Source organism: Phasianus colchicus, chromosome 3 (assembly GCF_987193195.1).
Source record: "Phasianus colchicus chromosome 3, bPhaCol1.hap1.1, whole genome shotgun sequence".
NCBI classification, from domain to species: Eukaryota; Metazoa; Chordata; class Aves; order Galliformes; family Phasianidae; genus Phasianus; species Phasianus colchicus.
The window spans coordinates 8,620,510-8,646,805 of NC_143438.1; the positions used below are offsets into that span (position 1 = coordinate 8,620,510).

Sequence of the window (26,296 nt, forward strand, 5' to 3'; positions counted from 1 at the left end):
TATGTTTTGCTAGTCCAAGACAAAAGTTAATGTAATTTAACAAGAAACAAAACATACAGTAATTTAGGAGGACAAATTACACATTTGTCTAATTAAAGAAAAAAAAAAAAGACCTCATTAGTCAAATAAAGTGCTTGAAAAAGAGAAGAGTTTATTCTGTTAATCAGGCAATTGTTGCTGAGTTCAATGCATCTGCACATACAGGTTGTGTAAGCATCAGTCATGCCTGCTGGTAGTAGCAGGCTTGAACTTTGCACGTGCACATAGTAGCATCTTTCCCAGAAGGCTTCTAAAAGCAGCACTGTGACTTAAAAATCTGTATTTTGCTTTGTACTTATTGTTGTACAAGAATCAAATTGTTGTAGCAGAGTACACAATACATTTGTCAACCTTTCATATCCATTAGGCAACATTTTGTGTATACTTGCAGTAATTGTTTTTCCTGTATAGTTAGGTTTTCTTTTGAGTTGCTCTCACACAATAGGAGGGAAGAGAAAAATACTGGAGAGAATTTCAATAATGAAACTGCAGATACTGGCAGAAACAGTTGCCAACAATACTTCAAAACTCATTTTTTGAAGAACTGAATATCCTCCTTTTTTAATTATTATTATTTAATAATAATTCATAGTTCATTGTAACCCTGATGGGTGAATTTAAAAAAGAAAAATCATAATGGCTGATTTTCTCTACATTTGCCACATGCAATGGTATCCCACCACACGAGGGGTGAATCCTGCTCTGGCATGTTGAGAGACGGGTGCTTTGTTTGCTGGCTGAGCTTTTTGCATGACTTACAGTCCGATGGCAATTTGTTAGTCTTGCAGAGCCAGCTTTGGTGGCTTGGCCTTCCTGGCCTTGGCAGTGGTGCTTCTGTACCTGGCTGTGAGATAACACTGCCTTGTTTGTTAACCAAGGAAAGGTGGGTGGCACATGTCCAGATCAGGCAGTGGGTGGATGGCACTGTCCGATAGCTATTGCTGATAAATAAATGGTGTTCTTCCTGCTTTACTATAGTTGTTGCTATTTAATGTCAGTCCTTCTCCCACCATTTTCCTGTTCCCATTGCTTCAGCATCCTGTATCACCTGGTAGCTCACCTCTCCAGTATTTAAAAGGAGATTATAAAAAGGAGGGAAATTAATTTTTTACTCAAGTAGATACTGACAAGATAAGGGAGAATGGTTTTAAGCTCAAGGATGGGAGGTTCAGATTGAATGTCGGGGAAGTTCTTCACAGAGAGAGTTGTGAGGTGCTGGAACAGCTGCCCGGAGAGGTTGTGGATGCTCTGTCCCTGGAGGTGCTCAAGACCAAGTTGGATTGAGCCCTGGGCAACCTGGCCTATTACCAGATCTGGAAGTTGGTGGCCTTACCTGTGGCAGGGGGGTTGGAACTTGATGATCCTTGGGGACCCTTCCAACCCAAGCGATTCTGTGATTCTCTGATCCTCTCTTAGCATCTGTGCCCCACTCTTATTCTGCTCTGCTCCTCCATGCCCTTTCTTTTGGCTTAATTGTTTTCTTTTTCCCACCGATCACACTGCAATAGCTTCAGCCAGTTCTTTGGTGACGGCATCTGCTTTTAGGCAAATACGGATGCAAAACAGATCAAGTGTCTTGCAAAAAAGTGCAGCCAGAGACCACGTGCCCAGACATCATCAAGACAAAATGTAAAACGTACAGCTCCTACAGGAGATTGGAAACATACTGTGTTTCGTATTTTGTTTAATAACAGAGTGATATATTAAGCTACACGTTCAATAAGAAAAAGTGTGCATAGAAATTTTCCAAATCTTGAGAACTTTTAACATTACTTTGCCGTTACAGTATTTATTAATGGACTTTCATTTCCTTAGTCTGGGATTTTAATCTGAATTGGTTCCCTGATCTGATTCGCCACATGGCCCCATAAAAAAAATTACTCTGACCAGCCAAGGTAGTGGCACAGGAGTTAAGAACAAGAGCCAGATGGGGTACATGCTCTCCGAGACCAATTTTGATGCCAAGAAAAATGTCTCAGTGGTTCCTTGGAGGAAATTTCTTCTCAACTTATTTTCTAGATCTTTGTTTTCTAGATGACCATCAGGTTTATCCCATTTTCCAGACACCTGTTGATCCGAGTGAGGCTGAGGGTTCCTCACTTTCCCAAGCTGCTGAAGTACTGGCTCCTGGCTCTCCACTTTCATCCATTGCACTTCTTGTGGTAGCAGCTGCCTGCACAAACTGGAGACTCCCAGCACAGAAGGAGACTTGTAAAATTCAGTGCAGCTGCAGGCTCTCATAACTCTTTTGCAGATGTTCTTCTGTTTTCTTGGGGATGGAAAGTGAGGAAGTAGGCGTTGCATATTTAGAGTTCCAAGACCTGACATGCGCCAACTCCTGGGTGTAAATATCCACAGCACTGGAGCTCCTCTTTTTTGCTCTTTGTTATCTATTAAATTCTAATGTTGCTCTTTAGACTGCCCCATGTAGTCTTTGAGAATTGTGCTTTGGTTCTGGAGAAGAGAAGATGGCTGTTTGTCTCTTCTCAAGTCTCTGTGCAGGACTAACACTCTTCTTAACTACAGGCGAAGACAGGCAAAATTTACAAGGAAGGGTCATATATTTTTTTAGACCAGCTAGTGGAGATTAAAAAAAAACAACAGCAAACTTCTGAGTGCATTCTTTCCCAGATCTCCAGTGGTTGTAGACCTGCATGGCTACAATAACGCTATTACTGTTGTCTATACAAGTTAGCCACTTTGAACAATGGCAGGCATTCCCTGCAGAGATGGCAACTGGTGCACATCCCTGTGCTGTCTCAGAGAGGAAGTTGGGATAGATAGGACAGGAATATTTTTTTAATAAAGAAGGTGAGCGATCGCTTAGCTATGTGGTGATAAAAATAGTTTCAATATAAAAAGCATGCAAGAAAGCTTAAAGCTTTTAGATTTTTGCAGTGTCTTCCATCCATAATGATGCTCAAATAGAACACAAATGCCTGAATGTAGTATTTTCTTTTTCCTTTTTTTTTCTTCCTTTCTTTTCTGTTCAGCAAGTCAACTTTAATAAATGTGTAGGAAGAGCCTGGGGGAGGAGGAGGGGAGGAGGTGACCTGGAGTGAACAGCAGCTTTTCTGAGGTCTCATATTGCAGAGTGCATAAGTCGGTAAAATGAAGACTAGCAGGACACTCTGGTGTTATTGGACGTTGCTAGTCTAATTTCTCTGCAAATGTACTCTCCAAACAGTCCCAGCTGTCCAAGGAATGCAGTTTAGCCATTTTTGTTCATAGTTCTTGATTGGAAAGAATTAAAAAATATCGTTCTAGCTGAAGATGTATGTGCTGAGATTGCAACAGTTGAATACCAGGAGCTAGGTAAAGTTTTTATCTCCTATATGGGTTAGATTAAACCTTTCTAAGCAGAATCATGTAGTACTGTACTTTACTCTCTACCTCCCCAAAATAAAAGAAGAAGAATGAAGATCACTGTTGTAACAAAACATTTGTGTTGCAGATGATAATTTTTTTTTACTGCTTGCTGTTGAAAGCAGCTGACCAAAAAGGCTCAGGGAAGTCTTAGGAAAGACAACGGAATAGACAGTGTCTCCCATTGAAGTGTCTCATGAGGATGCAATTTCTGAAAGTATTTGTATATCTAATTATAATAGATTTCAGTCTGTGTTTGAACCAAATTTTGATAGATCCTCACAGGAACTTTTATTGCTGTTGCTTGTTGATGTCTCACTGCACTGGAAGTGTCAGACATTGGATCGTGATTACAACTGATGTACACCACGAACTTGCAAAGCTGGTAACTTCTGAATCTGTACCACAGACCTGGCTGCTTACATGGAAGAAGGACAATTTATTTTTCAGGCAGCACCACCCCAGTGCGACTGGCTTGTAGTCCTTTAGTTAGTTGCTGCTGAGACTAAAGCTCAATCCTATAGAGTCTACTATAGAGACTGAGAGCAGAGGTCTTCACATGTAATCAATATCCATGTGGCTTTACTGCTATTAGCTCTGTCTTGTGCCCCATTTCTGTGAATGCCAGTATGATCCCATGCTCCCCCTGGAAATAGCCACTGTATGTCCCTGTGCAGCTCTGCCTGCTCCATCCTTCCTTGGGTCTTTCCTCTTATTATTTGAAGGAGATGTTCCAGTGGGTTAATTTCGTTGGCTGGTGTTGCCACTGCTAACAGCTATTTGAAACCAAACAAAACACAGAATTGCTGTTTGACAGAGCTTTAAGCCAAAAGTGCTTGCTAAGGATGCATCAAGCATAGTCACTACCTTGTGTTAGTCTGTACCCAGCTGTCTTTTTCCTTTGTCTTTAGTTACAGGGGAATTTGAAGTGATTTATTCTACACTTCTATAGATTTTCTATTTCTTCCCATTCTCAATTAAAAAAAAAAAAGTCTGTGAGTAAGTAGGAAGCTCCTAGGATGCCTGCCCTTCCTGGAAGTGCTCACTGACATCTGGGATAAAGGAAAGTATCCGTTGGTTGTTGATAGTCTTTATGCATTTTAAAATGTTATAAGTCACATCATGTGTCCTAGTGCAATCCTGGGAAGCCTGTATGCTTGCACAACATGCATGGAATAAATTGTGTGCACAAAGTAGATTTAAATTACCATCCTGTGTCATTGTTAGACTTGTGGATCCTCGCTTATTTCTTACTGAATTGAGTGGTGTGTCTTAATTTTGCACAAACAAGGCGTGTTAGGGGAAATGTGTGAAATAAGAGAGAGGGGAGAGGCAAGGTCCTCATGAGGAGCACAGTGGAAATCAAGAGACCTTCCCTGTTTTCTGTCCTTTGCTAGGGACACGCGAGGCAAATTCAAACTTCTCATTGTGTCAGTTTTTCTCTTTGTGTAAGACGGGACCAGAATATTGGAAAGCATTGTGCACAATAGTAGAGGACTGCAATGCACTGTAAAGTTTAAATGCTAATATTTTATCGTACTAAGAACCTAAAAATATTACTGGGGTGCAGACTGGTTTGTAAATGCTCCTTTTTACTTCTGTTTGGAGGGGCAGTAAACTTCTGCTTTGTACATTAAGACTTCAGTAAGGTACTTAAACCTGCACTTGAAATTAAGCATGCACATTAGTCCTTTTCTGAATACACCTACTAAATAGGACTTGTAGCAAGACTGCTTGTCTAAAGTATGAATAGAATGTGCTTTTTTGAAGGGGGAGAAACCTGCTTTTCAAGCACATATGTATTCTGTTGGTAGAAGCAAATAAATAAAAAAAGACTCCAGTTAGTCATGTGCTACAGTGACATTCCATCTCTGGGTCCCTCTATCTTGCTGTGCACAGCACTCAAGTACGGTATGATCAGCATGGTTCAGTAAGTGAATGCAATGATGCTAATGAGCCATTTATTTCTAATGATCAGGTTCTCCAGCCCTGCCCAGCAACATGGTATATTTTGGAAGCTCTCAGGATGATGAGGATGAAGAAGAGGAAGAGGAGGAGACAGAGGACACAAAAACAGCCACAAACAATGCTTCATCATCATGCCAGTCAACCCCCAGGAAAGGAAAGACGCATAAACAAGTTCCAAATGGGCAAGGTAGGTCCTAAATAGTGCTGTTCTCCTGCGCCACATAGTAAAGAAACTTAAGAACTCATATGCTTAATCCTTGTCCATCCTTCTGGACCTGGGTGATTTTTCACATGGACATAATAGGAAAGTGAAATGAGATGCAGTGCTAGAGTTTTGTGTTTTAACCTGTTTTTGTTTTTTTCAGACACTCTGACAGTGCAGGAGCTATAACTACAGGGCTGCAGGCACTCACTCTTCAGAGTGACTCAGCTCTTCAGAGACTCATGTTTAATCTAGAATGAATTTATTATATCAAAGTTAAATATAAGCATTTAAGTAATTCATAAGCGTTATCAAAACATGCGAAAGGGGTAACATTGATTTCTCAATTACATTTCTCCATTGATTTGATTGATATTGATATCACAGTTGTAGTAGGTAGAGGGACTGCATTGCTGCTGGCAATGGAAAGTTTTTCTTAAAGTTATCTCTTCAGTTATTTCTTTGCAGATCAAAAACTGCATTCGTTACAAGAACTTTCTGTCACGATGTCCTCATATCATATCTTGATAAATGGATCAGTGTGTGTCGCAACATCACCTAATGTAAAATGGAAGATCTAAAAGCCATGCTGAGTACTTTCTGAGTGCTTCCATCTCTAGCAAGAGCTATTGTATCATAACAAGTCTATGCCCTGCTTGCCTGGTGTCATTTCAAAATGGATTCTGTGCTCCCTTTTCCCTTCCTCGGTATTAGTTTTACCTTCAAAATCTTCTGGTGACTGCTTGTTCACCTTCCTTCTTAGCAACAGTATGGAAAGAAAGGTTACTTTTTAAGAGATGGTTGTGACCTGTGCCTTCTTTTTTTCCTTCTTTCCTGCTACTCTGTGCTCTGAAGAAGAGATGAATTGATCCCAATTACTTCATAATCTTGGTCCTCATCTCTGCTTTTCAAAAAGAAATTTTCTGTAAAGGAAGCCCTTGTTATATAAACCAGAATTAGTTTTCAAGACGATGTCTGAATCTGCTTTTTTATTGCACATGGTACCTCAAATACTCACTGTTTGTGGACTATTTGTGCAGAAGTGGAAGAGGATGTTATACCTAATAGTATTTCAGCTGTCATCTGTAGGCAGGCGCTTTAATGTTGTAAAAGCTATGGATCAAAACTTTGCACTTTGGATTGATTTTTATGTAAAACAAACAAAATAACAGCCACAAACTTCTGTATATAAAAAATGAGGTAAAAGAACTGCTGCCTTACAGTTTTAAATGTGATATATTGTTACAAAAGGAGCTGATCATGTTCCTTGAGAATGTCCCAGATGGCAGCCACTTTGAAATTAGCTCAGAACCAGACACCTGAAATCTTAATTGGGGGTAAGTAAAGGCAAACTTAATGAGCCATCTAATGGATTCGTAATCTTTATCAATATAGATCAGACTGAGCATAAGTGAAGCTGCTGCTTTAATAGATGTGCAAAAGACCTTTATAAAATACATAGGAGACAATGTGAGATGTTTTGACAAAGGTGATGAAACAGGAATTCCCAGAGAAGGCGGCTGCTGCTGCTTCTTCATCATTGTCATTTCCTTATTTCTCTTTTTCATTCTTCTTCTTCTTTTTATTTTTTAATTAAAATCTCCTTACCCAGGGGTATTCCCATTTTTCTGTGTCTGTTATTTTGGTTGACAGCCAATAGTATTTTTGTTTCCAGTGAATAAAGTAGGTTCTGGTTCATGTGTGTGTCTCTTTTAAATGAGACCACACACAAATGCAGACCAGGGACGGGTGCACCAAATGAACTTAATCTAGCGTGAGAGTCTATTTTTAATGAATTAAAGTCTTTTGTTTTTAATGTACAATGTGTAGTTAAGTACTTTGGACCTGAAAATGCTAAGGATTTGCTATGACATACAACAACAAAGGTTCACAGCTTGATTAATGTCATTAGGCAGTGTCAAATGATTGAATTCTACTAAACTGGGGCCAGAACAACTTTCCTGGGTGAAGTCATTTGTCAATATCCTCTTCTGACACCAATGGGGGATGTTACTAGGGTTACACACCAGACTAGCCCAATGAGCCACCTTTTGGACAGCTAACTAAATGGAAATTGCCAAAGTGTGAGTAAGAAGCCAATATAACACATGGCATAGCTTGCTGCACAAGTTTGAGTAATTAGCTGAACTAACTTGACACCTTCCAAGCTTATTATTTAGGTTTATTTTAAGAATCAGATTGCTACCTGTGCTGTTTCTTTCTCCTTTCTTAGTATTTCTAATGTGGTGTACGTGTATCTAACCATTAAAAAGCAGAGTGAAATTCTTGGCAAGATAAATTTTTAACCACTACACACATGGTCATCTGGAAAAGGAATATGTAGCAACATGCAAGACTTCTTTCATGCAATATATTATTGCAGGCAATGATAGCATTGCAGTTAAACCGTTTTTTAAGATACTACAGCAGTTGCCACAAGGGAAATTGCTAGAGCTGCACTCTTAAAAATTGGTTTCATGTCATTGCCAAACTTCAACTGATTAGGCCAGGACTGACATTTGTTAAGATAGGTTAGCAGCAGCAGATAAAGGCTTGTATGTCATTGCTGGTGGTTTTTGCCTTGGCTAGAAACTAGTATTAGTTCTGGGAAGATCTCTCTCACACTGTGAGTTGTTTTACACCTAGCTGTTGGCTTGCTCTTCTCACAACTGTCTTTTTTTCACCATGCTTTAAACTACAGTAAGCATTTCTCAATAAGACAAGGAGAAAACATTGGCTATAAACATTCAGTTTTTGTTCTCTTGTAATGTAGAGTAAAATGTGTTTATTGCTTGCTTATAGATTTAAGTTAGATGTCACAGATTAATTCAGGTCAGAGAAGACCCCAGGAGGTCATCTAGTCTGACCTTATACGCTAAATACCATCAGTAACTGTTCTGTCAAATTCAGCAATAGCATTAGCAAAGGTTTGTGTCTTTATTTGTATATGTCTTTTGGGGAGGAGGAGAATGTTTTGGAAGCTTTCTAAAACTCAGCATGCAATTTTGGTCCTAACCAGAATGATTTTAATTGAGTTAGGATTTCTAGCAGGGTTAAAATGGTGAAAGGCCAGAAAGTAATCAACTGAATCACTTGGTTTTCATATAGCTGCAGACTTCAAAAGGCTAGTTTCTCAGCTAAGAAACCATATGAGCATTTAATTGGAAGAGATAAATCCATCTTGCTGTTTCAGTATATTGAAGTGATATTAGAAGAGCTTTATGGAAAGCATGTCAAAGATGCATGTCTTTTTAAAGCACGTAGTTCCCTTTTAACTTAAAACCTCCTAAGTTTGTGGTGAATTTCAAAATCAACATATGGAAAATTAGGAATGATGTGGTGCATATTGCAGCAAATAGAACAGCAGTAGTACCAATGATTGTTGTAGTTGCCTCCCTGTTACCATCCCTCTTGAGTGTGGGTGTTAGGAACCCCTGCAATTCCTTGCATTTAGAGCCAAGACGCCCAGTCACAAGATGCCTGTATGCTGCTCAGATGTTAATTCCCAGCTTGCCTTTTGTGTACCCATCTCAAAGAACCATCAGTCCATCTGAGACTAGCTCACAGTTCTGTATGCTAGGAATTTGATGGAAGAACCCAGGCAGCTGCATTGGCTTAATGTATTTTTTCTTCAGTATGGCTGCCAGGTGTGGGGAGAAATTTCTCAACCGCAGCCTGGATGACGAGGCATCTTGCCAGCATGGAGGAGGAGATGGGAAGTCGTTGATCTATTAGAAAATTAATCTTCTGCTAACTAACCTGCAGGGAAAGCAGGTTCTCAGCAAATGAGCTATGCTTCAGTTCCCTGGGGTGGGGGTACCATGGCTGAGCTGCAAATCCCTGCAGCTCAGAGGAAATTCCAAGTGTAGGTAAGAGGGTAGACGTGGCTCCCTACGACTTTAAAACTAGTTCTCTGAATTCCTTATGACTAAATAAATCCTACTTTGATTTTGCTCTGTGGCACAGCAGAAGGTTTTCTCCCCAGGCTCCTGAAGGAAAATGTTTGCAGGTGCCAAGTGTTTTGTTAGGCAGTCTGGGAAGCGGAGCTGGAAGATATGCTTAGGGATTTGTTGGGTTATCAATCCCATCAAAAGAGCAAAAGGGATAAGCACTGCTCCACTTGAAAGGAGTGGGAAGAGCTTGTGGACTGGAGATGGGCCTCAGGAGGAGCCAACAGAGCAACGTCTGCAGCTCCAGTTGAGTAGACAGCTTTGTCTAAAAGTTACAGTTCCTAACATAAAAATCCTCAAGTAAGTTGATTGCAGGATTTGGTCTTTCTGGCAGCAGTAGGGAATTTTAAAGGTTGGGAGAAGTATGCATTTGAGCCAGCTTACTGACTCCCTGACCTGGGGGGGGATCAGGTTGGGGGTTCTTCACCAGAGGGTGGTCAGGCCCTGGAACAGGCTGCCCAGGGCAGTGATCAGAGCCTAAAGCTGGTTGTCCTTGTGGGTCTCCTCCTCAGGAGATATTCTATGATTTTATGGTTGTATTATTTAAATTCTTCTTGTACTTAGGAAAACAGCGTTAGTCATCATTGTCTGTAACCAGACCTCTTTGTGAATGAGTCTTGTTTATCCAGGGCAAGTGAGATTTTAGTGTGTCAGAAGGCCAACTGTGTCAAAAGCGATTACTAATCTGTGGTGTGTTTTGTTACTGGTCTGCGTGCCTTTTGCCTGAAATGAGCAGGGGGGGAAATAGTAAAGATGCCTTTTTTTCTTATGGCTCAGATTTCAAAACAGATCTGGCAGTAGTGCACAGTAAGCAGGCATCACTAGAAATATTACACTCCGTTTTAGTGCTGTCTTCCTCGCTTACCAAAAGTGCTGGAGAATGTTTCAGTTCTCAATTTGCAATGGATAATTTAGCAGAGTAATTTCCTTTCGTGTGCAATAGCAAAGACGATGCTGGAAAAATCATAGATACTTTTTTTTTCTTATTTCAGGATATAGTTCAATGCACTGTTTGTACATCTTTGGTGTAAGTGGTGGATCTTTTACATACATTATTGTTTAAAAAAAACAACACGCATTAAAACCCAACCAAGCAAACAAAAAAACCCTAAATTAGATATTTGTAGGTGGGTATGTAAGACAGAGTCTTAGACTCTTCAGCAAAATTACTCCCAAGGAGGTAAACATTTGGAAGAAAAATATTCTCTGCATCCAGCTAAAATGCAGAATGAGAAAATTTCAGGCGCAGTGCTACAATAGTTAATGGGTAGGCAATTATTTTGATGATTTACTGCCTTTTGTTGAAATACCATGGAACCAGTAATTGTTGCAATAAACATTTTGCACATTTAATTTTTCTGCAAAAATATGTAACATGAAAATTACCCGTTTTGCAGTAATTTACATATTTAAAAATGCAAATAAGACACAACACATTTGGGAATTTGCGGATTTTCAGTAGCTAGATGTATGACCTATGGAGGAGAATAGGGGAGCTGGATGTTACTCAAAAAAATTGGGTTGTTATCCTGGTGAGAGACTTGTGATAACAGATAGACACTTCTTGTATGGACTTGCTGCTTAGCGAGTGACCCTTTCGATGTTGTTTGTGTCATAATGGTTAGGTGAGAGTAATGAATTTGTGCTAAGATGAGACACTCGGTATTGAATTTTTGCAAATGGTGGCATGGTGTCTCATACCAATAATCCTCCTTGCAGTAGCCCAGTGTATTCCTGCCTGTGAAGAGCATCGAGCTACGTTAATGACAGCGGCAGAAATGAACGCCGTGTTATCAGCCACAGTTCTCCTGCTTGTCTTCTGTTTGCGTACAGCTAGGGAACTTTCATCGCGGAGTTGTCCGCCTACAAATGGGGTTCAGGCTTGAGAAGTGCTGAAACAGCTGTGCTGTGTGTTTTCATAGCATGTAACACCAGCAGTGCTGTGATGTCCTTCTCCTGAAATATGCCTTTGCAGTTGCCCCTAAGTATATAGGTGTTGCTTGAGGAAGACAGTTCCTATCTCTGGAAATGGTTTATAGACCCAACGCTCAGGGAAAACAATTGACAGCATTAAAATATTCTGTTTTATGGAAGTAGAACACTGTTTTAGTTCCTGCGGGAGGAGAAAAGAATTATTGCCTGGGTCCTTTAAGGCAGTTCGAGAGCCACATAAATGTTTTCACAGTGACTTAAAACTGAATTAAAGCCAGAGCAAGAATGTTTTTGTACAGTAACGGATACCTAATGCCAGAAAGTTGATTAATATTACATCTCTCCTCAAACATGATCTGTGTAACAACATGAGGTTTGCATTGGAATAGCTGGCTCGGGTTCACAAAATTGGCAAGGCTCCCTCTTCTCCTTCTAAAAACAAAACTTTTCCCTTTCACTCTTCCCTCTTTGTTTTGGATAGTTTTATGAATGCTCAATCACTTGCTTTACGCAGCACAAACTATGCTACGTACAGTGTATGTATGTGATCCTTGCCTTTATCTTCCAGAACACTAACATAACACAGAAGTGATCATATATCAGTGCTTGGCTCTTCCTTATGCTTGAGCTAATGGAGAAACCTACAGTAGAAGTATCTGGTACAGGAATCAGCTCAAGGAGGGCGTGTGAGAGAAAGCTTTGCCCATAGAATAGGCAGTTGGCTGAATTCAGTGCAGTAGCTCTGCTGATTATTGTGCATACTGTGAATGGACTTCGAGTAGATGGCTGGGTATTTATTTCTGTGGATGCTTCAGAAAAATGCTGAAAATACAATAAATGTTTATTGCTTAGTGAGGTGTCAGTTCCCTTAGTAAATGCCAAGTTAATCTGCAACAATCGAGCATGTCTGTGGCTTTACATGGTCAAACTTTTTCTCAGCCATTATTATAGCTGCACCTGGTTACAGGCACAGTTTGCACAGTTTGCATTTATTTGAAGTCTTCATCGTGACTTCAAATAAAGATACCTTGAAATCCCTGGATGGGATCCTGTGTGATTATTAGTGCCCAGAGTCCAGCTCCCCTGATGCAGAGGGAACTGTGCTTCATCCACCAGGGATCATGCTTGCCATAAGGTTTTGTTCAGCTGCCATAAATCATATCAGTGGTTTAAAAAAACCCCAGTGCTTGCAAGTTTTGAATGTAGTGGTTCAGTTTCTTTGTGTTTGATCATCGCTGCTAACCAAAAGGCCCACAAGAATTCCACTATGGGACTCGTATTGAATCAGCTTAATAATAGCAATAATAGTAATAAAAGTAATAATAATGACTACTTTAGAGGAAGCAGCATTTTGCAGTGAACATGTAGGTAAATATGGTGAAAATGATATACTCTTGTTGTATCTGAAGCTTCTCAACACTTACTTAAGGTTTGCTTGTATTTTTCATCATTTGTTTGTAGTGCTCTTGTCTTTAATTAAAAGCTGTTCTGGAAATACAGAACTGGTTAAGGTAGCGTGAAATGATGGTGATTCAAGATTCCAAAAGATCTCTCCTTTAACAGTATGAGTTTTATTGCTGGTGTGGGTTGTAGATTGGTTTTGTCTGTTTTCCTTTTTTTTTTCTTTCTTCTTTTTTTTTTTTTTAATGAAATTATAGCTTCAAGGATGAAACCTTTATTGACTGCTCTTTCAGAAGGAGAAAACGTAATTGGGAGCTGAATGCTGGATATTGTGCATGTCAGAGTTATATCTAGGATGGAAGGCTGCTCACATTTATATCTGAGCTCAGTAAAATTTAGGGTACATCTTTCCTGCTTTTCTAAATGTCTCAGAAATATTGAAGGGCTGGCAGACCTCAAGGGAAATGCGATTTGCTGTGTAAGAAGACACAAAAGAATTAGTAATCGTTTTATTCTTGAAGCAGATTTGGGCTCAGTGATATTTCATGCAGAGTTGTTGGTAGATGGCTTTTTTTTGTTTCCCTTTGAGAAGGGAATTTTTCATTCTTATTATCAGTTACTTTTCAACGGTGATGTTTTGTGGGGCACTTTTTGGTCTTCTTTCCCTGGTGATTTCATCTTTTCTGTCTTACTGGAACTGTGTAACAAGCTATTTGGGCCAGGGTTTAATCCTGTATCTAACTTTGTAAGTCAAAATAACTTAATTCTGCATTTTTTTTTTTTATTCAGATGGGAGTGAAATCATGGTCTAAGGGATATATATATATATAACCTTGAATGCTTGATTGGTAATATTTTTTTGTAATTAATCAGCTGAGCACTTTGATTCTAGTTCACATAACATGACTATGAATTTAGCAGACCTCATTTTCAGAAAGATTTTTACACCTGCCTGCCTACAGCAGCATTACAGGCGCTGAAAGAAACAAATACTGCTTTTTTTTTAGAAACGAATACCATCTATTCTTCAAATAGGGGCAGCATGGCAAGGGCTGTTTTGCATCTACATCTTGCCCTTGTTTTAATGTTCTCAGGGTTTAAGCTTTTTAAGCTTTTCCTGTGAGAGCGAACATCTTTTCTCCCCCATTTCTCTCTTTCCCCCTTTCAAGAATCTTACAAATTAAGACAAAAGATAATTACTCTGAGGGTAAAACTGGCAGGGTTCCCACGACACTTAAAATTAATGAGCTGTTGCATATAAAATATACCTTGTCTCATGTTTGCCGGGTTTGGTTTTTTTTTTTTATTATTTTTTTGTGAACCATAAAAGTGCACAGTTTGGCTTTTTGGCCGTGTTTTCTGTTGTAGTAATTTTGTAGTTATAAAGTGGCAACTGAATACAGAAGACTGATCTCTCTGACTGAACGTTTCCGTATGGGCAGATCGGTATATACAAAATTTGTTCCCTCTGAAGAAAAATCTCACTCGCAGTGATGAAATACGTATTAACAAAGCTGCCATCATTTGTTTGTGCTATATCCTATTAAAAATAAATAGTCTCACTTTGCACGTTCGTAGCGCCTTCCTTCTGATGTGAGACTCCTTACAAAGGAGGATAAATGTATTGTCGTGAACTCCCCGAGAGGGGTTGGCAATTATTGTCAGTTCCATCACTGGAAATGAGACAGAGAGGTTATGAGACTTCCACTAAAATCACAGAGAAGTCCTTGGCTGTCTGGGGCAGCGCCAGTTGCTCCTGAGCTCAGCATCACCAAAGCCATGGGGGAATTGGTGGCGAGTTGGCTGCTGATGGGATTGCTCTCATTCCTACTCACTTCATGCAGTAGGAAGAGAGAGGGATGGGGGGGAGAAGTGGAATGAAGTAGACTTGAGCTTGCAGTTGGTGGGGTTTTTGTGTGTGTTTTGTTTTGTTTTGTTTTAATGTCACCTACTGTAATGCCACCTGAATGTGATAAGTGACCTGAATAACAATTCTGTTGATAACTTGCTGGAATTTCTCCTTTTGGAGGCACGGTGGGAAGGTTGGAAGGTAGCTGAAGCAGTTTTGATGCACCTCAGTAGCAGCTCAGATGCACCTTCCTGTGTCCAGCAGGATTTTTGCTTACTTAAATTACTACTGTTACTACTGCTGCTCCAGTAATACCACAAGACATGTGTAGACACAGCCAAACTTTGCAGTTCAGACAAAAAGGAATGTGTCATTGCTATCTCATACTTACTAACTAAGGCTTTCATTTCCCGAGAAAACAGTGTTTTAATTCATTCTGCTGATGTTCCCAAACAGGTAGTGCATGTTGTGTGCAGTACTTACTATTCTTAAATATTTGTGCCCCTAAGTATTTGTGAGTTTTCTTATTTACATCCTTTCCTAAGCAATGTCAAAACAGAGGAGTGAAAAACAAGAGTAGATGAGTGGAGGAGTCAGGAGAGCACTTGCCATTGTGGATGTTGGATCACAAACCCCACAGACCTCTGTCAAGTGTTTCCCTGATGAGCAAGCAGCACTGGCATATATTTACTGCATTTTTTGATTAGCAATCAGACAAAAGGATTGTTGGGTTTGGTTTTGTTTTGTTTTAAATTTCAGCTTTTGGTGATCCCTGACAGTGAAAGATGAATGTATATCCCTAAATAATTCAGCAGTGGGAAAGGAACAAAACTTTTTGAGATATAATTGTATATATTTTCATAACGTTTATTGTGTAAAAAATATGGTTTCTGTTCTTTCTTATACCTTAGTTTCAACAGGAGGCTAGGATACTCAGCTTAAATCCCTGTATTACTTTATATGATGTGTTCCAAGTTATTATTTGTCTTCATTTGTAGAAGTACCTTTCTCTATTTGCAACTGGTCTTTCATGGAATGTTTCCATTCGTTATGTTAAAGTAAAAATAAATCCTCTTTCCGTTTATGTTACACTCAGCACTTCCTCACTGCCACAGCAAGAAGTTGATTAAAACTGTCATAAATAAGAATCAAAAGGATAAGTCTATATTTAGGTCAATCAAAATAGTAACATACCTTATATGTTTTAATTTGGGTACTTTGATAATCAAAGGAAATAGCTGGTTTTGGTAAATCAGTTCATGTAGGTAAATATGCAAAATTGTATTTCTATTTCTGTATTGCTTTTATGCTCGCTAAATATCCAACACTGACAGCAAAGAAGGTTGGGTTGTTCTGAATGAAGTTTCGTTTTGTATGCGCTTCTTTTTTCTTTAATACTCTGATTTTTTCCCTTTTCTCAGTTTTCAATGGATCCAGCAAATCATTGAAGGAGAAAGAACCTGCCCAGAAACACAAAAGCAAAGAGGCCACACCAGGGAAGGAGAAGAACAGCGAACATAAGGCTGAGAGCCGAAAAGACCAGGCTGCTGCTAATCACCATCCTACTACAAACACTGGCTCCTCTACGAAAGGGCTCCCTGCTAACAACCACCACACTCTTCATAGATCGGCTCAGGACTTAAGAAAACAGGTAATGAATTATACTGTACTGTGGATGCAAGGGAAACACAGATTTTTAAGGTGCTAGCTTCATTTTTCACTGCATGGCACAGAGGGAACATTGCTGTCCTTCTAAGCATGCTCTGAAGACAGCAGGGAGTTAATTTTTAGTGGAAGAGAGAGGGAAAAAGAGAAAGGAAAAAAGAAAAATATTATGTATATATTAAGTTGTTCAAAGTATGCCTTACAATTCTCTCTATATTATATAGTGTGTAGATATGAAAGCTAAAAGTTCACATCACTTTAAGCCTTTCTGATTGATACTTTTGTTGGCTCCTCGGCTGAGAGTGTCAAGGCTGGCAGCACATGGTGGAAATGAATTCCTTTAGTGTACAGCTGGTCTGCTTGGATTATCTTTGAGGTTTACTGGCATTGTAGAGAAGCTGACATTATGCTCAGGTGTCTTCTGTTGCATGTGAGCAATTTGAACCTCAGAGTCTGGGAAAAATACCTTGCCCAATACATAAACTGTTCCAGGATATTGTTCTCCTTCCCAGTAGACGTACCAGGAGGGAAGCAATTCAGGACTTCATGTTACCTGAAGACTAGCAAAAAATTCAGCAAGAGCTTTGTCTGAACCCGGCTTTGATTTGGGTCTAGAAGTCTTTTGGGTGCTTGTGACCTGCATTGGGGCAGGAAGTGTCTTCATCTGTGAGTGTTTTGGATGGTTGGAACATTAAACTTCGAATATAGTAACTGATAGATTCATTTTCTTATAAAAGGGTTTTACAAACCTCAGACAGTTCATTTTAAAATCTTTCAGCTGTTATCTTTCATGAGATAATTCAGTCTGAGGGGATAGGTTAGCAGAGTATCTGAACTGGGGCAGTGCAGTACAGAAAGTTTGCTGCACTTATGTTTCTTTTTCTCTTTTCCTGTGGTTAATTCTCAGCAAACCACTTGCAGGCAGTTGTTATTTGCTGGCATGTGTAGGTTTTTCATCCAAATAGGCTAGGCTGGATTTTATTGGAGCTGGAATTGCCATTTTCAAGAGCTGTCAAGGCTTTAAATGGCACTTCTCAGTCATAGGCTTGGAAATTTAAAAAAGCAAGAAGGAAAAACACCATTGCTCCTTGCCAAGGAAATCTTCCATGCCCTGTGCTTCAGTGATGTTTAGCTTCTCCTGAAATGCCTCTACTGGACTTGTGTTACCTTTAAAATCAGATCTGAGATCCTGAAGGAAATTTGAGTTCCTGAAGGTTACGTACAGTATATTTCTGTGTACCCACGTTCCATTCTTGATTCTCTCGTGGCAATTCTTGCTTACGGAGTCATCAGCTTGAATGCCTGCCTTCTTTTTGTATCTTTTCTTGTGATTGCCAACATCCTATATCTTTGCTGTGACATGCTCAGCCATGAGCACTTCATGTCAAAGAAGTTTCCCAGAATGTAAGGATACACTTGAGACTTAGTTATTTTAACTCACAGGAACACTCATATGAAATCCTTTAAAGTTTTGTTCTGAAAGTATGAATGGTTAAAATTCTTCTAAAAGTCAACAGCTGTCTCTTGTGAAGGAAGTTCTAAGATGGAAAAAATCCAGCTGTAGAAAAATTCTGTCCACGAGCCAAGGGGTTTTGTTTTATACAATAGTAGATTTTTTTGTATTGTACTTAGGAAAAAAAATTAGATAAACTTAAGCACAATGTGCTACAACCAACAGTAACTCTACGTAGACACCTCACGAAGTGATCCTCAAGCTTCAGAAAATAAGGGAGCTGTAAGCTCAGATGATGGTTGTTTTGGTTTTTGTTTGTTTGTTTTTGTTTTAAGTGGAAGGATGATTAACATTTTAGTTTTCTTCTGCAGTCCACAGTGCCATAAATCCTTTTTTACCAATTTTAATGGAAACACGGCTGTAACTAATTAGAAGTGATTTATGCATTTTGCCTGGCAAAGTAATCCAGCTTTCTGTAAAACCTTAGACATAATAATTGAGACATCACTAAATTTGTGCTCTTCTTGGGAGTCTTTGTTGACTGTTGTGGTGCTTTCTTAAAGGAGAGTTGTTTTCTCAAGGTGTCAGCTGCAAGTTCGTCCTCCTTCCAGTATGTTTTTGCTTCTTGTTCTTGTGCATTTACCCGGTTTATCGATGTATGTGTCTTTTTTTTTGTTTGTTTGTTAACTCTTAGAGAAAATAAAAGGAGAACACAAGAAATTACATGACATTTTCTTTTTTCCTCTCTTTTTTTTTTTTGCCTTTTCTAGTGTGCATTTGCACTTGTCATGTTTCCTCTCTCTTTCTTCCTCCCTTGCTATCTTTCCAAATTTCCTTCTTTGAAGGGATTGTGGGCAAACAAGATGTAGTTCAATGGGGCCCTCTCTTGGCCTAATATGGTAATTTAGATCTGCAAAACTCATATATCAACAGGAGTATTTTTATGAATGAATTCAAGATCAGCTGTGTAACGTGATTTTTTTTAGAGACCAAAATTGTTGTTGGTATTGCTAATGTTGCTGTTTTTACTGTGCTTGTTATCTAATAAGTTGTTTGTTGGCCTTATGTTGTGTATTTTGTGCATGTGTGTGAGTGTGTGTGTGTATGTCTGGAGGGTGAATCCCAGGTGCTGTGCAGAGGTGTGTATGTAGACCAGTTCGAATCCAACAAATTTCTGCAATACTGTGTGCTGGTTTTTATTTGCTTGTGAAAAGCCAACAATTTCTAAAAGTTATTGTACCATCTTTTACTGCAAGGCAAGTGTTGAGTAAAGTGGAGAAAAGAGTGTTCTGAAGACAAAAATATATCAGCACAACTGAGAAGATAGCTGAAAACCGCAGATATTATCCATATCCCTAGTTTCACCTTTAGCTCAAGACTTTGAGTCATGTAAGGCTAATGTCAATCATTTTGTTACTATTTGAATTAAATTGACTTCTTTCTTATGCGCTCAGTGTAAGCACTGCCTCGGAATGGAGCTGTGGCATAGACTCCCATTTGGTGAACCTGCGCACCTGGCAGTGTGGCCAGTTTTTTAGGCTGACTCTGTGTGTGTATGTTTGGTTTGGGGGGAGACATATCAACAGTAGAAAGGTAAGAAAATGGCTACCGCAATTTCTTGTTTCTTTTGGTTCCAATCGTCTGATGGGTCCTCAGAGACAAGTACAGACCAGGAACATGTAGGTGTTTGCTGACCAGGCAGAATTTCGCATTTGTCAGTGTGAAATCCTGAATCCACCCATTGCTTTGATGGTGGGCAATGACCACGTTGTTTGTTCCATTTGTTTCCAGCTGGAAGATGTTTGTTGCAGCCTATTCCCCATTTGAAGCGTGGTCTGCTCTGGTCTATGTACTACTGCTGTATCTTAAATTTCCTGCTCCTCTCTTTCAATGCACTTGATACCTGTGGACATTTGGGGAGGGGAGAGGGAAAAGCATTTGAAAACCATTGAGTTGTGTCTGCTCTGGAAAGATGATGGTTCTGAGAAGGTTTCCAGAAGTGTTTCTTTCTTACGGGGTCTTCTTAGTTAGCAACCAGACAGAAACAATTCAATTCATTATGGTACTCTGAAAGCCAAGCATTCCTCTGCTTCAGGACTAGTTCATCATTGGAATAACTTCACTCGGACTGAACAGAAATTCAAATGTGCTTATCGTATAGGATAGTAAGCTAGATAGCTGAAGCTTATGTACCTATTCAGTGCAAGATTTGGCCCTGAGAGATCTAAGCTTTCATTGTGTGGAGGTATTCTGACAACTCTAAGCAGTTGTGAGAAGTTGCTTTTTTCTTAATGAATTTCTTAATAAATTCAGTTTCCAGAGTTTCATATCTTGGCAGTTTTAATTCTGGCCTCAAGCTGAGAGTGCGTTTTCTTTCAGAGAGGATAAGTTGTGAGGATCTTGCCTTTCTCCATTAGCACTTGTTCCATGACTGGCTTTCATGTAGGCCATGTGCCACCATTACCTCTCTGAGGGAGTGATGTGGATGGCCCTTCAGCATTCTGGTTATGACTTCTTCAAAAAAAGTTGTAGGAAATCTGGGGTGACAAGGCATTTCCATGTAGCCTGGATATCCCCTCTGAGGTGTTTTCTTCACTGTACCTAACAGCACAGTACTGTAGCTATGATGTCCTTGAAGCCTTCTTGAAAACCTCCGGTTAAAAGAGATTCCTCAACATCCACCAGCAGCTTCTTATAGCATTTTCCCTTCCTGCTAATTAGAGAGTTTTCCAAGTTGCCCTTTTGATTATCTTTGCAGTCAGTTAAGGGGTTATTTTCACCTCTTGCTTTTGACATTGAGATCAATAGTTCTCAGCGAGATTTGCATGCTTTCACCACCATTGCATTTTGCAGCTCGCATTGTTCTCCACATATTATTCATCCCCACATGTATTTCATTCATCCTTCCTAAAATTAGCAGTTCCTCTTATTTTAGAAATGTTCTGACATAACTTCTTCAAGATTGCCTTTCATTTTGACCTTTTCTTCCGAGTATCTACAGTTCCTTCCAATTGTGCATCACAGGCACAATTTATGATGGTCCAGGTTACTAATGGAAGGACATAGCAGAACTGAGGCCAAAATAGACCTCTGTCAAAAATCACCTGAAATGCCATCTCAGTATAACCATGAGCCATGATAATAATGAAAGTCTTTCTTCAAGCTACTGTAAAGCCACTTGATAGCAATTCCACACAGTGTGTACCTCCAGAGCTTGTTTGATGGGATGCTAACAGGAGCACTACTGAAACAAAGATGCCCCTTTGCCCGCTCAACCAGGTGTCTGTCAGAAAAGGATGAAATTAGCTTGCAGTGCTAAACTGTGAGGTGGGATGTATGTGTGTGTTTGCTTTGTTTGTTTTTACCATTATCTTACTATGTTTCACGTGTTTACAAATTAACTGTTTGATGTTGGTTCCAGAATCATTTTAGCAGTTAGCCTTCCCTCCTCCGTTTCTCTCTGGGACACATGCCAGAAGTTAACTAGGTACACTTTAGCTTGTTGCCTTCCTTGCTCTTTTTTCAAATTGACTTTTTTACACGTCTGGTAAGTATTCACTTAAACAGCGGTACTTGTATTGAGGACAAACCAAAAGAAGCACAGACACTTCAGTTAAACTGTTTCATTTGTTTTCCTTCCTTGTGTAGTAGTCAATTTACACTACTGCTTGTGTAGGAGTGGATCTGCTGTCCTTGGTTAGCTTTGTATTGTTGGAATATTTATAAAATCTTCTGTTTCGTTTTGTGCCCCTTTGCTAAGTGAAATTCCATTAGCACCTTGACCTTTCTGATTTTATTCCTATGTGCTTTTACTATTCCACTATAACTGCACTTAGTCACATAATTCTGCTTCTGTTTTTAACTGTGACCTTAGATTTTTTTGAGAACATTATGAACAAGCATAATGGTCTTACTTTGTATTCTTCTCATGAGTGGGAATTGTTTGGGTTTGGGGTTGGTTTTGGTGGGTTTTTTGTTTTGTTTTCAGATTTTTTTCCTCCTAAAATCTGTTGTCCTTTCTCTGCTATTGTCATATCTTAGAATTGAAAACTTATTTCATAATCACTGTCATCCAGTTTACCTTCCCCTTCCAGTCCTCAGTCAATTCTTCTCAATTAGTCTAGATCAAATCTGTAATCAATGTTCCTGGCTACCTATATAGCCAGAGATCTTGTGCTGACAGCTGCAGGCAGGAGGCAGTGCCTCAGCAGATCTCTATCTGTGTCTGTTTTACAGTGTGAAAAGGCTCTATAAAAGTCAAACCTGGGCCTCCATTTCAAATTTTACTGCCTAAATTTCAAGGGAAAACGGTAAATACACACTTAATGGGAGACTGTGGTGTGATCTTTTCAGTCTCTATTTTATCCCTATTTTATAACATCCCTATTTTGTAAGTGAATCAATTTCTTGAATTCCGTATTTGAAGGCACCATGCTTACTGATTTGACAAGCCTTTTGAAATCCCGCAGGAAAGTATTATAACTTTGCAGAAATGGTGCTGCTCACCTGAGTGCCAATAAGGGGTGATTGTTGTATTGTATGCTTTCACTTTGAGCACATTTATCAGTGTTCCTTTGATTTTGGGGTGTTTTTTTCCTTGCTCATGGTAGTTTAAGAAGGTCAGAAAAAATGTTTAAACTTGTTTAAATGCTTTAACTTTCTAAAGGTTTAATCTTGAACTTTCATTTTCTTAGCAGTGGGGCTTGCTTTGTCAGTGCTGAGCTGTCACAATTCCCTTTGAAGCTGAAGGCTGCTTTCTGAAAGGGTTGCTCTCAGTGCTTAACATGTCTTATAATTAAAATACTAATTTTAGTTTTATAATTGGATTAAAGTGCCTAACAGAAAGAAGCAGAGTCCAGTTCTTGTAAATTGCAGTGGCACATTAGTGAATAATGATAAAAATGTGTCTGTAAAACTGCCCAGATATCAAACTTCAAAAACAAATATACAAAACCATCTTTTTAAAAATGCACTGAACTCCTGTATGCATTTTATTTAATGTTAATAACTCAAGCAACAAGACACCTCCCTGGATTCCATATGTAAGACAGACTGGATCCCTCATGGCTGTCCTGATCTGTTGGGTACATAATGTATTCAATATTTATTTTTTATATGTACACATAGAAAGGAGGTTTGCTTGAATCTAAGTGTGTGGTTTTTGCAAACATGCCCATTCCTGTTTAGAGTTGATGGTACACACTAGTTAGTCTGTTTACTATATAGGAAACTGTATAGGAAACTATATAGGAAACTTATTAGGGGAAGTTGGGTGGGTGAGGGAATAGTCTTTGAGGTCTGGAAAATGACATAATGACAGTATTAGTTTGTAGATAGTGTGACTTGTTTTCTGGTAGGGAAAGAAGAGGGTATTGCTAGCAAGTGAGCTCACCCTTAGTGCTTCATACCCTCCAAAAGCAAGATCAACTTTCTGGGGACATCTTGGTTCATTGTAGAATAATAATAATCATGTGTATTTCTTATTCTGAATGTCCTATCTCTCCTCTTGTCTGGGTGAAAATTATGATTATAGGAAGATTGTACAAAAGGGCCAGGAGTCAGGACTGCAGAATATGGTTGTCCAGCAAATGGGAAACTGTGGCGACCTGGCAACCTTATTAATTTACTTTTCTGTTTTATGTTTCCTTCCTTCTGCTCCCCCTGCGATACTCCTGGCTTTGTAGGTTTCTAAAGTCAACGGAATCACTCGAATGTCATCTCCGAGTGCAAATGCAGCCAGTGCCAAAAAGATGAGAGAGGTCAGACCTTCACCGTCCAAAACTGTGAAGTATACCGCAACGGTGACAAAGGGAACTGTCACATACACCAAAGCCAAGAAAGAACTGGTCAAGGAAACCAAACTAAATCACCACAAACCCAGTTCACCTGTCAACCACACAATCTCAGGGAAACTAGAAAGTAGCAATGCAAAAACCCGCAAACAGGTGCTATCCCTTGGAGCATCCAAGTCTAACAATACCGCTGTTAATGGTGTAAAAGTCAATGGCAAGTTGAACCAAAAGACATGCACTAAGGAGGTGGGGAGACAGTTAAGGGAGGGGCTGCGCAATTCGAAGAGGAGGCTGGAAGAGACTAATCACATAGACAAAATACAGTCGCCCACCAAGAGAATGAAAGGGGCCGTCAACTTGGCAGAAGCTGCGAGCAAAAAGGCAGTTGTCGAAAAGCTTTTGCTGAATGGACACCTTAAAAAGGAAGTGCCAGAGAAGAATTTGGAAAGAAATAGGCCGAAAAGAGCCACTGCTGGAAAGAGTACGCCAGGGAAACAAGCACATGGCAAAACTGAAAATGCCTCCTGTGAAAATCGTTCTACCTCTCAAGCGGAGTCCTTGCACAAGCCACAAGACTCAATGGGAAAGCACGAAAAGGGCAGTAGTAAGTCTGGGTGGGGGATGCTGGGGGAGATTCCCATCCTTAGGCCCTCCACCAAGGAATTTCATGACCCACTGATATACATTGAGTCAGTCCGAGCTCAGGTAGAGAAGTATGGGATGTGCAGGGTGATTCCTCCTCCAGACTGGAGACCTGAGTGCAAGCTAAACGATGAAATGCGGTTTGTGACACAGATTCAGCACATACACAAGCTAGGCAGGCGCTGGGGACCCAACGTGCAGCGGCTGGCCTGTATCAAGAAGCACCTCAAATCTCAGGGCATTACCATGGACGAACTCCCACTCATAGGTAAGGGCTGTGGTTTCCTTGGCCTTTTGCCGCTGCTTGTTAGAGTCCGTGTGCAACTTTATGCTCCGTTTGCCTGTATGCTTAACCAAACCCCTGTTCAATTAACACTGCAGAGCCTGGCTCTCTCTCTTTGTCCGTCAGTCAGACATGGTGCAGGTAGGTCGTGGGAGAGGTTTGCTGGGAGGCTTTGCGTTGCCACCTTCCTCCTTCCAGCTCTATTTCTCCCAGGAAAAATGCTGTTACAGCATTCTGGTTTTCAGATTTCAGGATCTTCAACCCTACTGTTTATTTTATTAAATAGTACAGCTGAGGGTATTGGTAGTCTTCATTTGAATGTTATTTCAGAATATTCTTGGACGGTACCAAAGATGTTTTTTCGAACGGGTTACAATGCTGCCAAGCTAGTATACAAATATTTTCCCCCCTTTCTTTAAAAGCATTTAACCAAGGGGAAAAAATATCTTGAAACTGATTTCTATTTGGGTACTCAGACACTTCAAATCACAAATTTGCAGTGACCTGCTGACATTTAACAACCATTAAGTGTCAAGAATAGGCAGTAAAATGTGGTTGATTGCAAAATGGAGGTTTCATTATTTCTCGCAGCAGGTGTCTGCCAAGGCTAATGCCTGAGTAAGAATCACTTATTTAACAGAATTCTTGGTTTATGGTCTGCTGTCAAATATGACACGTGACAAAAATGTGACAATAGTTTGTAAAAACATAACAACAGCAGCATACAAATGAACTGCCGAATGATTCACCTCCATCTCAGCTGCCTTTGCAGCCATGACGTAAGAACAAAGTTTTGCTTTTAATTTGTGTTAACCTTCTCCTTTGTTTTTGAAGTGTTTTGAGTCAGAGCACGCAGGATCTGCGTGTTGCAACTTGAGGCTAGAGTTTTGCCTTTGAGGCATTATCCCATTAGAGGCAGCTATCAACACTAGTTGGATTAAAGGACACGCTTTTCTGTTTAAACTGTTTACAATGCTTCCCTCCCCTCTCCCTTCCACCCCCCCCCCCCCCCCCCCATAATTTTAAAACTTGGTTTTATGGCACGTACGGTAAGTGGGTGCAAATGCATAAAAGCACACAAAGAGATGATGAAGTTCATGATGGACCAATGAAGGGCACAACAGAGAATGACAGAATTCGAGGAGGAGAAGGAGTGAGGGTTAGTGCTCTGTTGCAGCAGCCACACAAAAACATTCAAGGAAATCTGAAAATTAAAATCAGTCAAGCAGCAATAAGCGAACATTTTGTATGCCTAATGTATGCAATGGTTATATGCTAATAGAGAAGAGTAATGAATTAAATTTACATTGGCGAGAGTGAGAAGAAAATGTGCAAGACAGCTCGATTAACACTCCTGGAACAATGTTAACTTTTTAATGAAATACCTTAACTCGGCATTAAGATAGCATTACTGTTAATTATTTGTATTATTTAAGTACTAAGAGCCTAATTAATTGGCAAGGTTTCTATTCTGCTGGGTGCTATATAACTGGAGCAAACAGTGATCTCTTATAAAATTTGCATCCTATATATCCTTTCCGCAGTAGCTTTGTAACCTATCGTGGTTTAAAATTAAAAACAAAATGGAGTAAAGAAGCTGGAGATCATCTCTGTACAAAGATTACAAAGCTGTTGGCTCTGGCAGGAAAGATATAAAATCATCTGTGATGATAAGTGAACGCTTACTAAGTAGACATTCATACGTATTCCCCCCCCTTTCAGGGCCAAATCACATTTCCATCAAAGCGAATGGG

At 39.7% G+C, this 26,296-nt stretch overlaps 1 protein-coding gene across 1 annotated transcript in view; it reads left to right on the plus strand.

Moving 5' to 3' along the window:
- Window positions 1-26,296, plus strand: part of JARID2 (jumonji and AT-rich interaction domain containing 2) — a 203,407-nt gene that overhangs the window by 150,223 nt on the left and 26,888 nt on the right. The window contains exons 5-7 of the mRNA XM_031589396.2: window positions 5,384-5,560; window positions 16,129-16,358; window positions 23,510-24,527. Coding sequence (XP_031445256.1) covers window positions 5,384-5,560; window positions 16,129-16,358; window positions 23,510-24,527 — 1,425 coding nt within the window. The remainder of the gene's footprint in view (window positions 1-5,383; window positions 5,561-16,128; window positions 16,359-23,509; window positions 24,528-26,296) is intronic.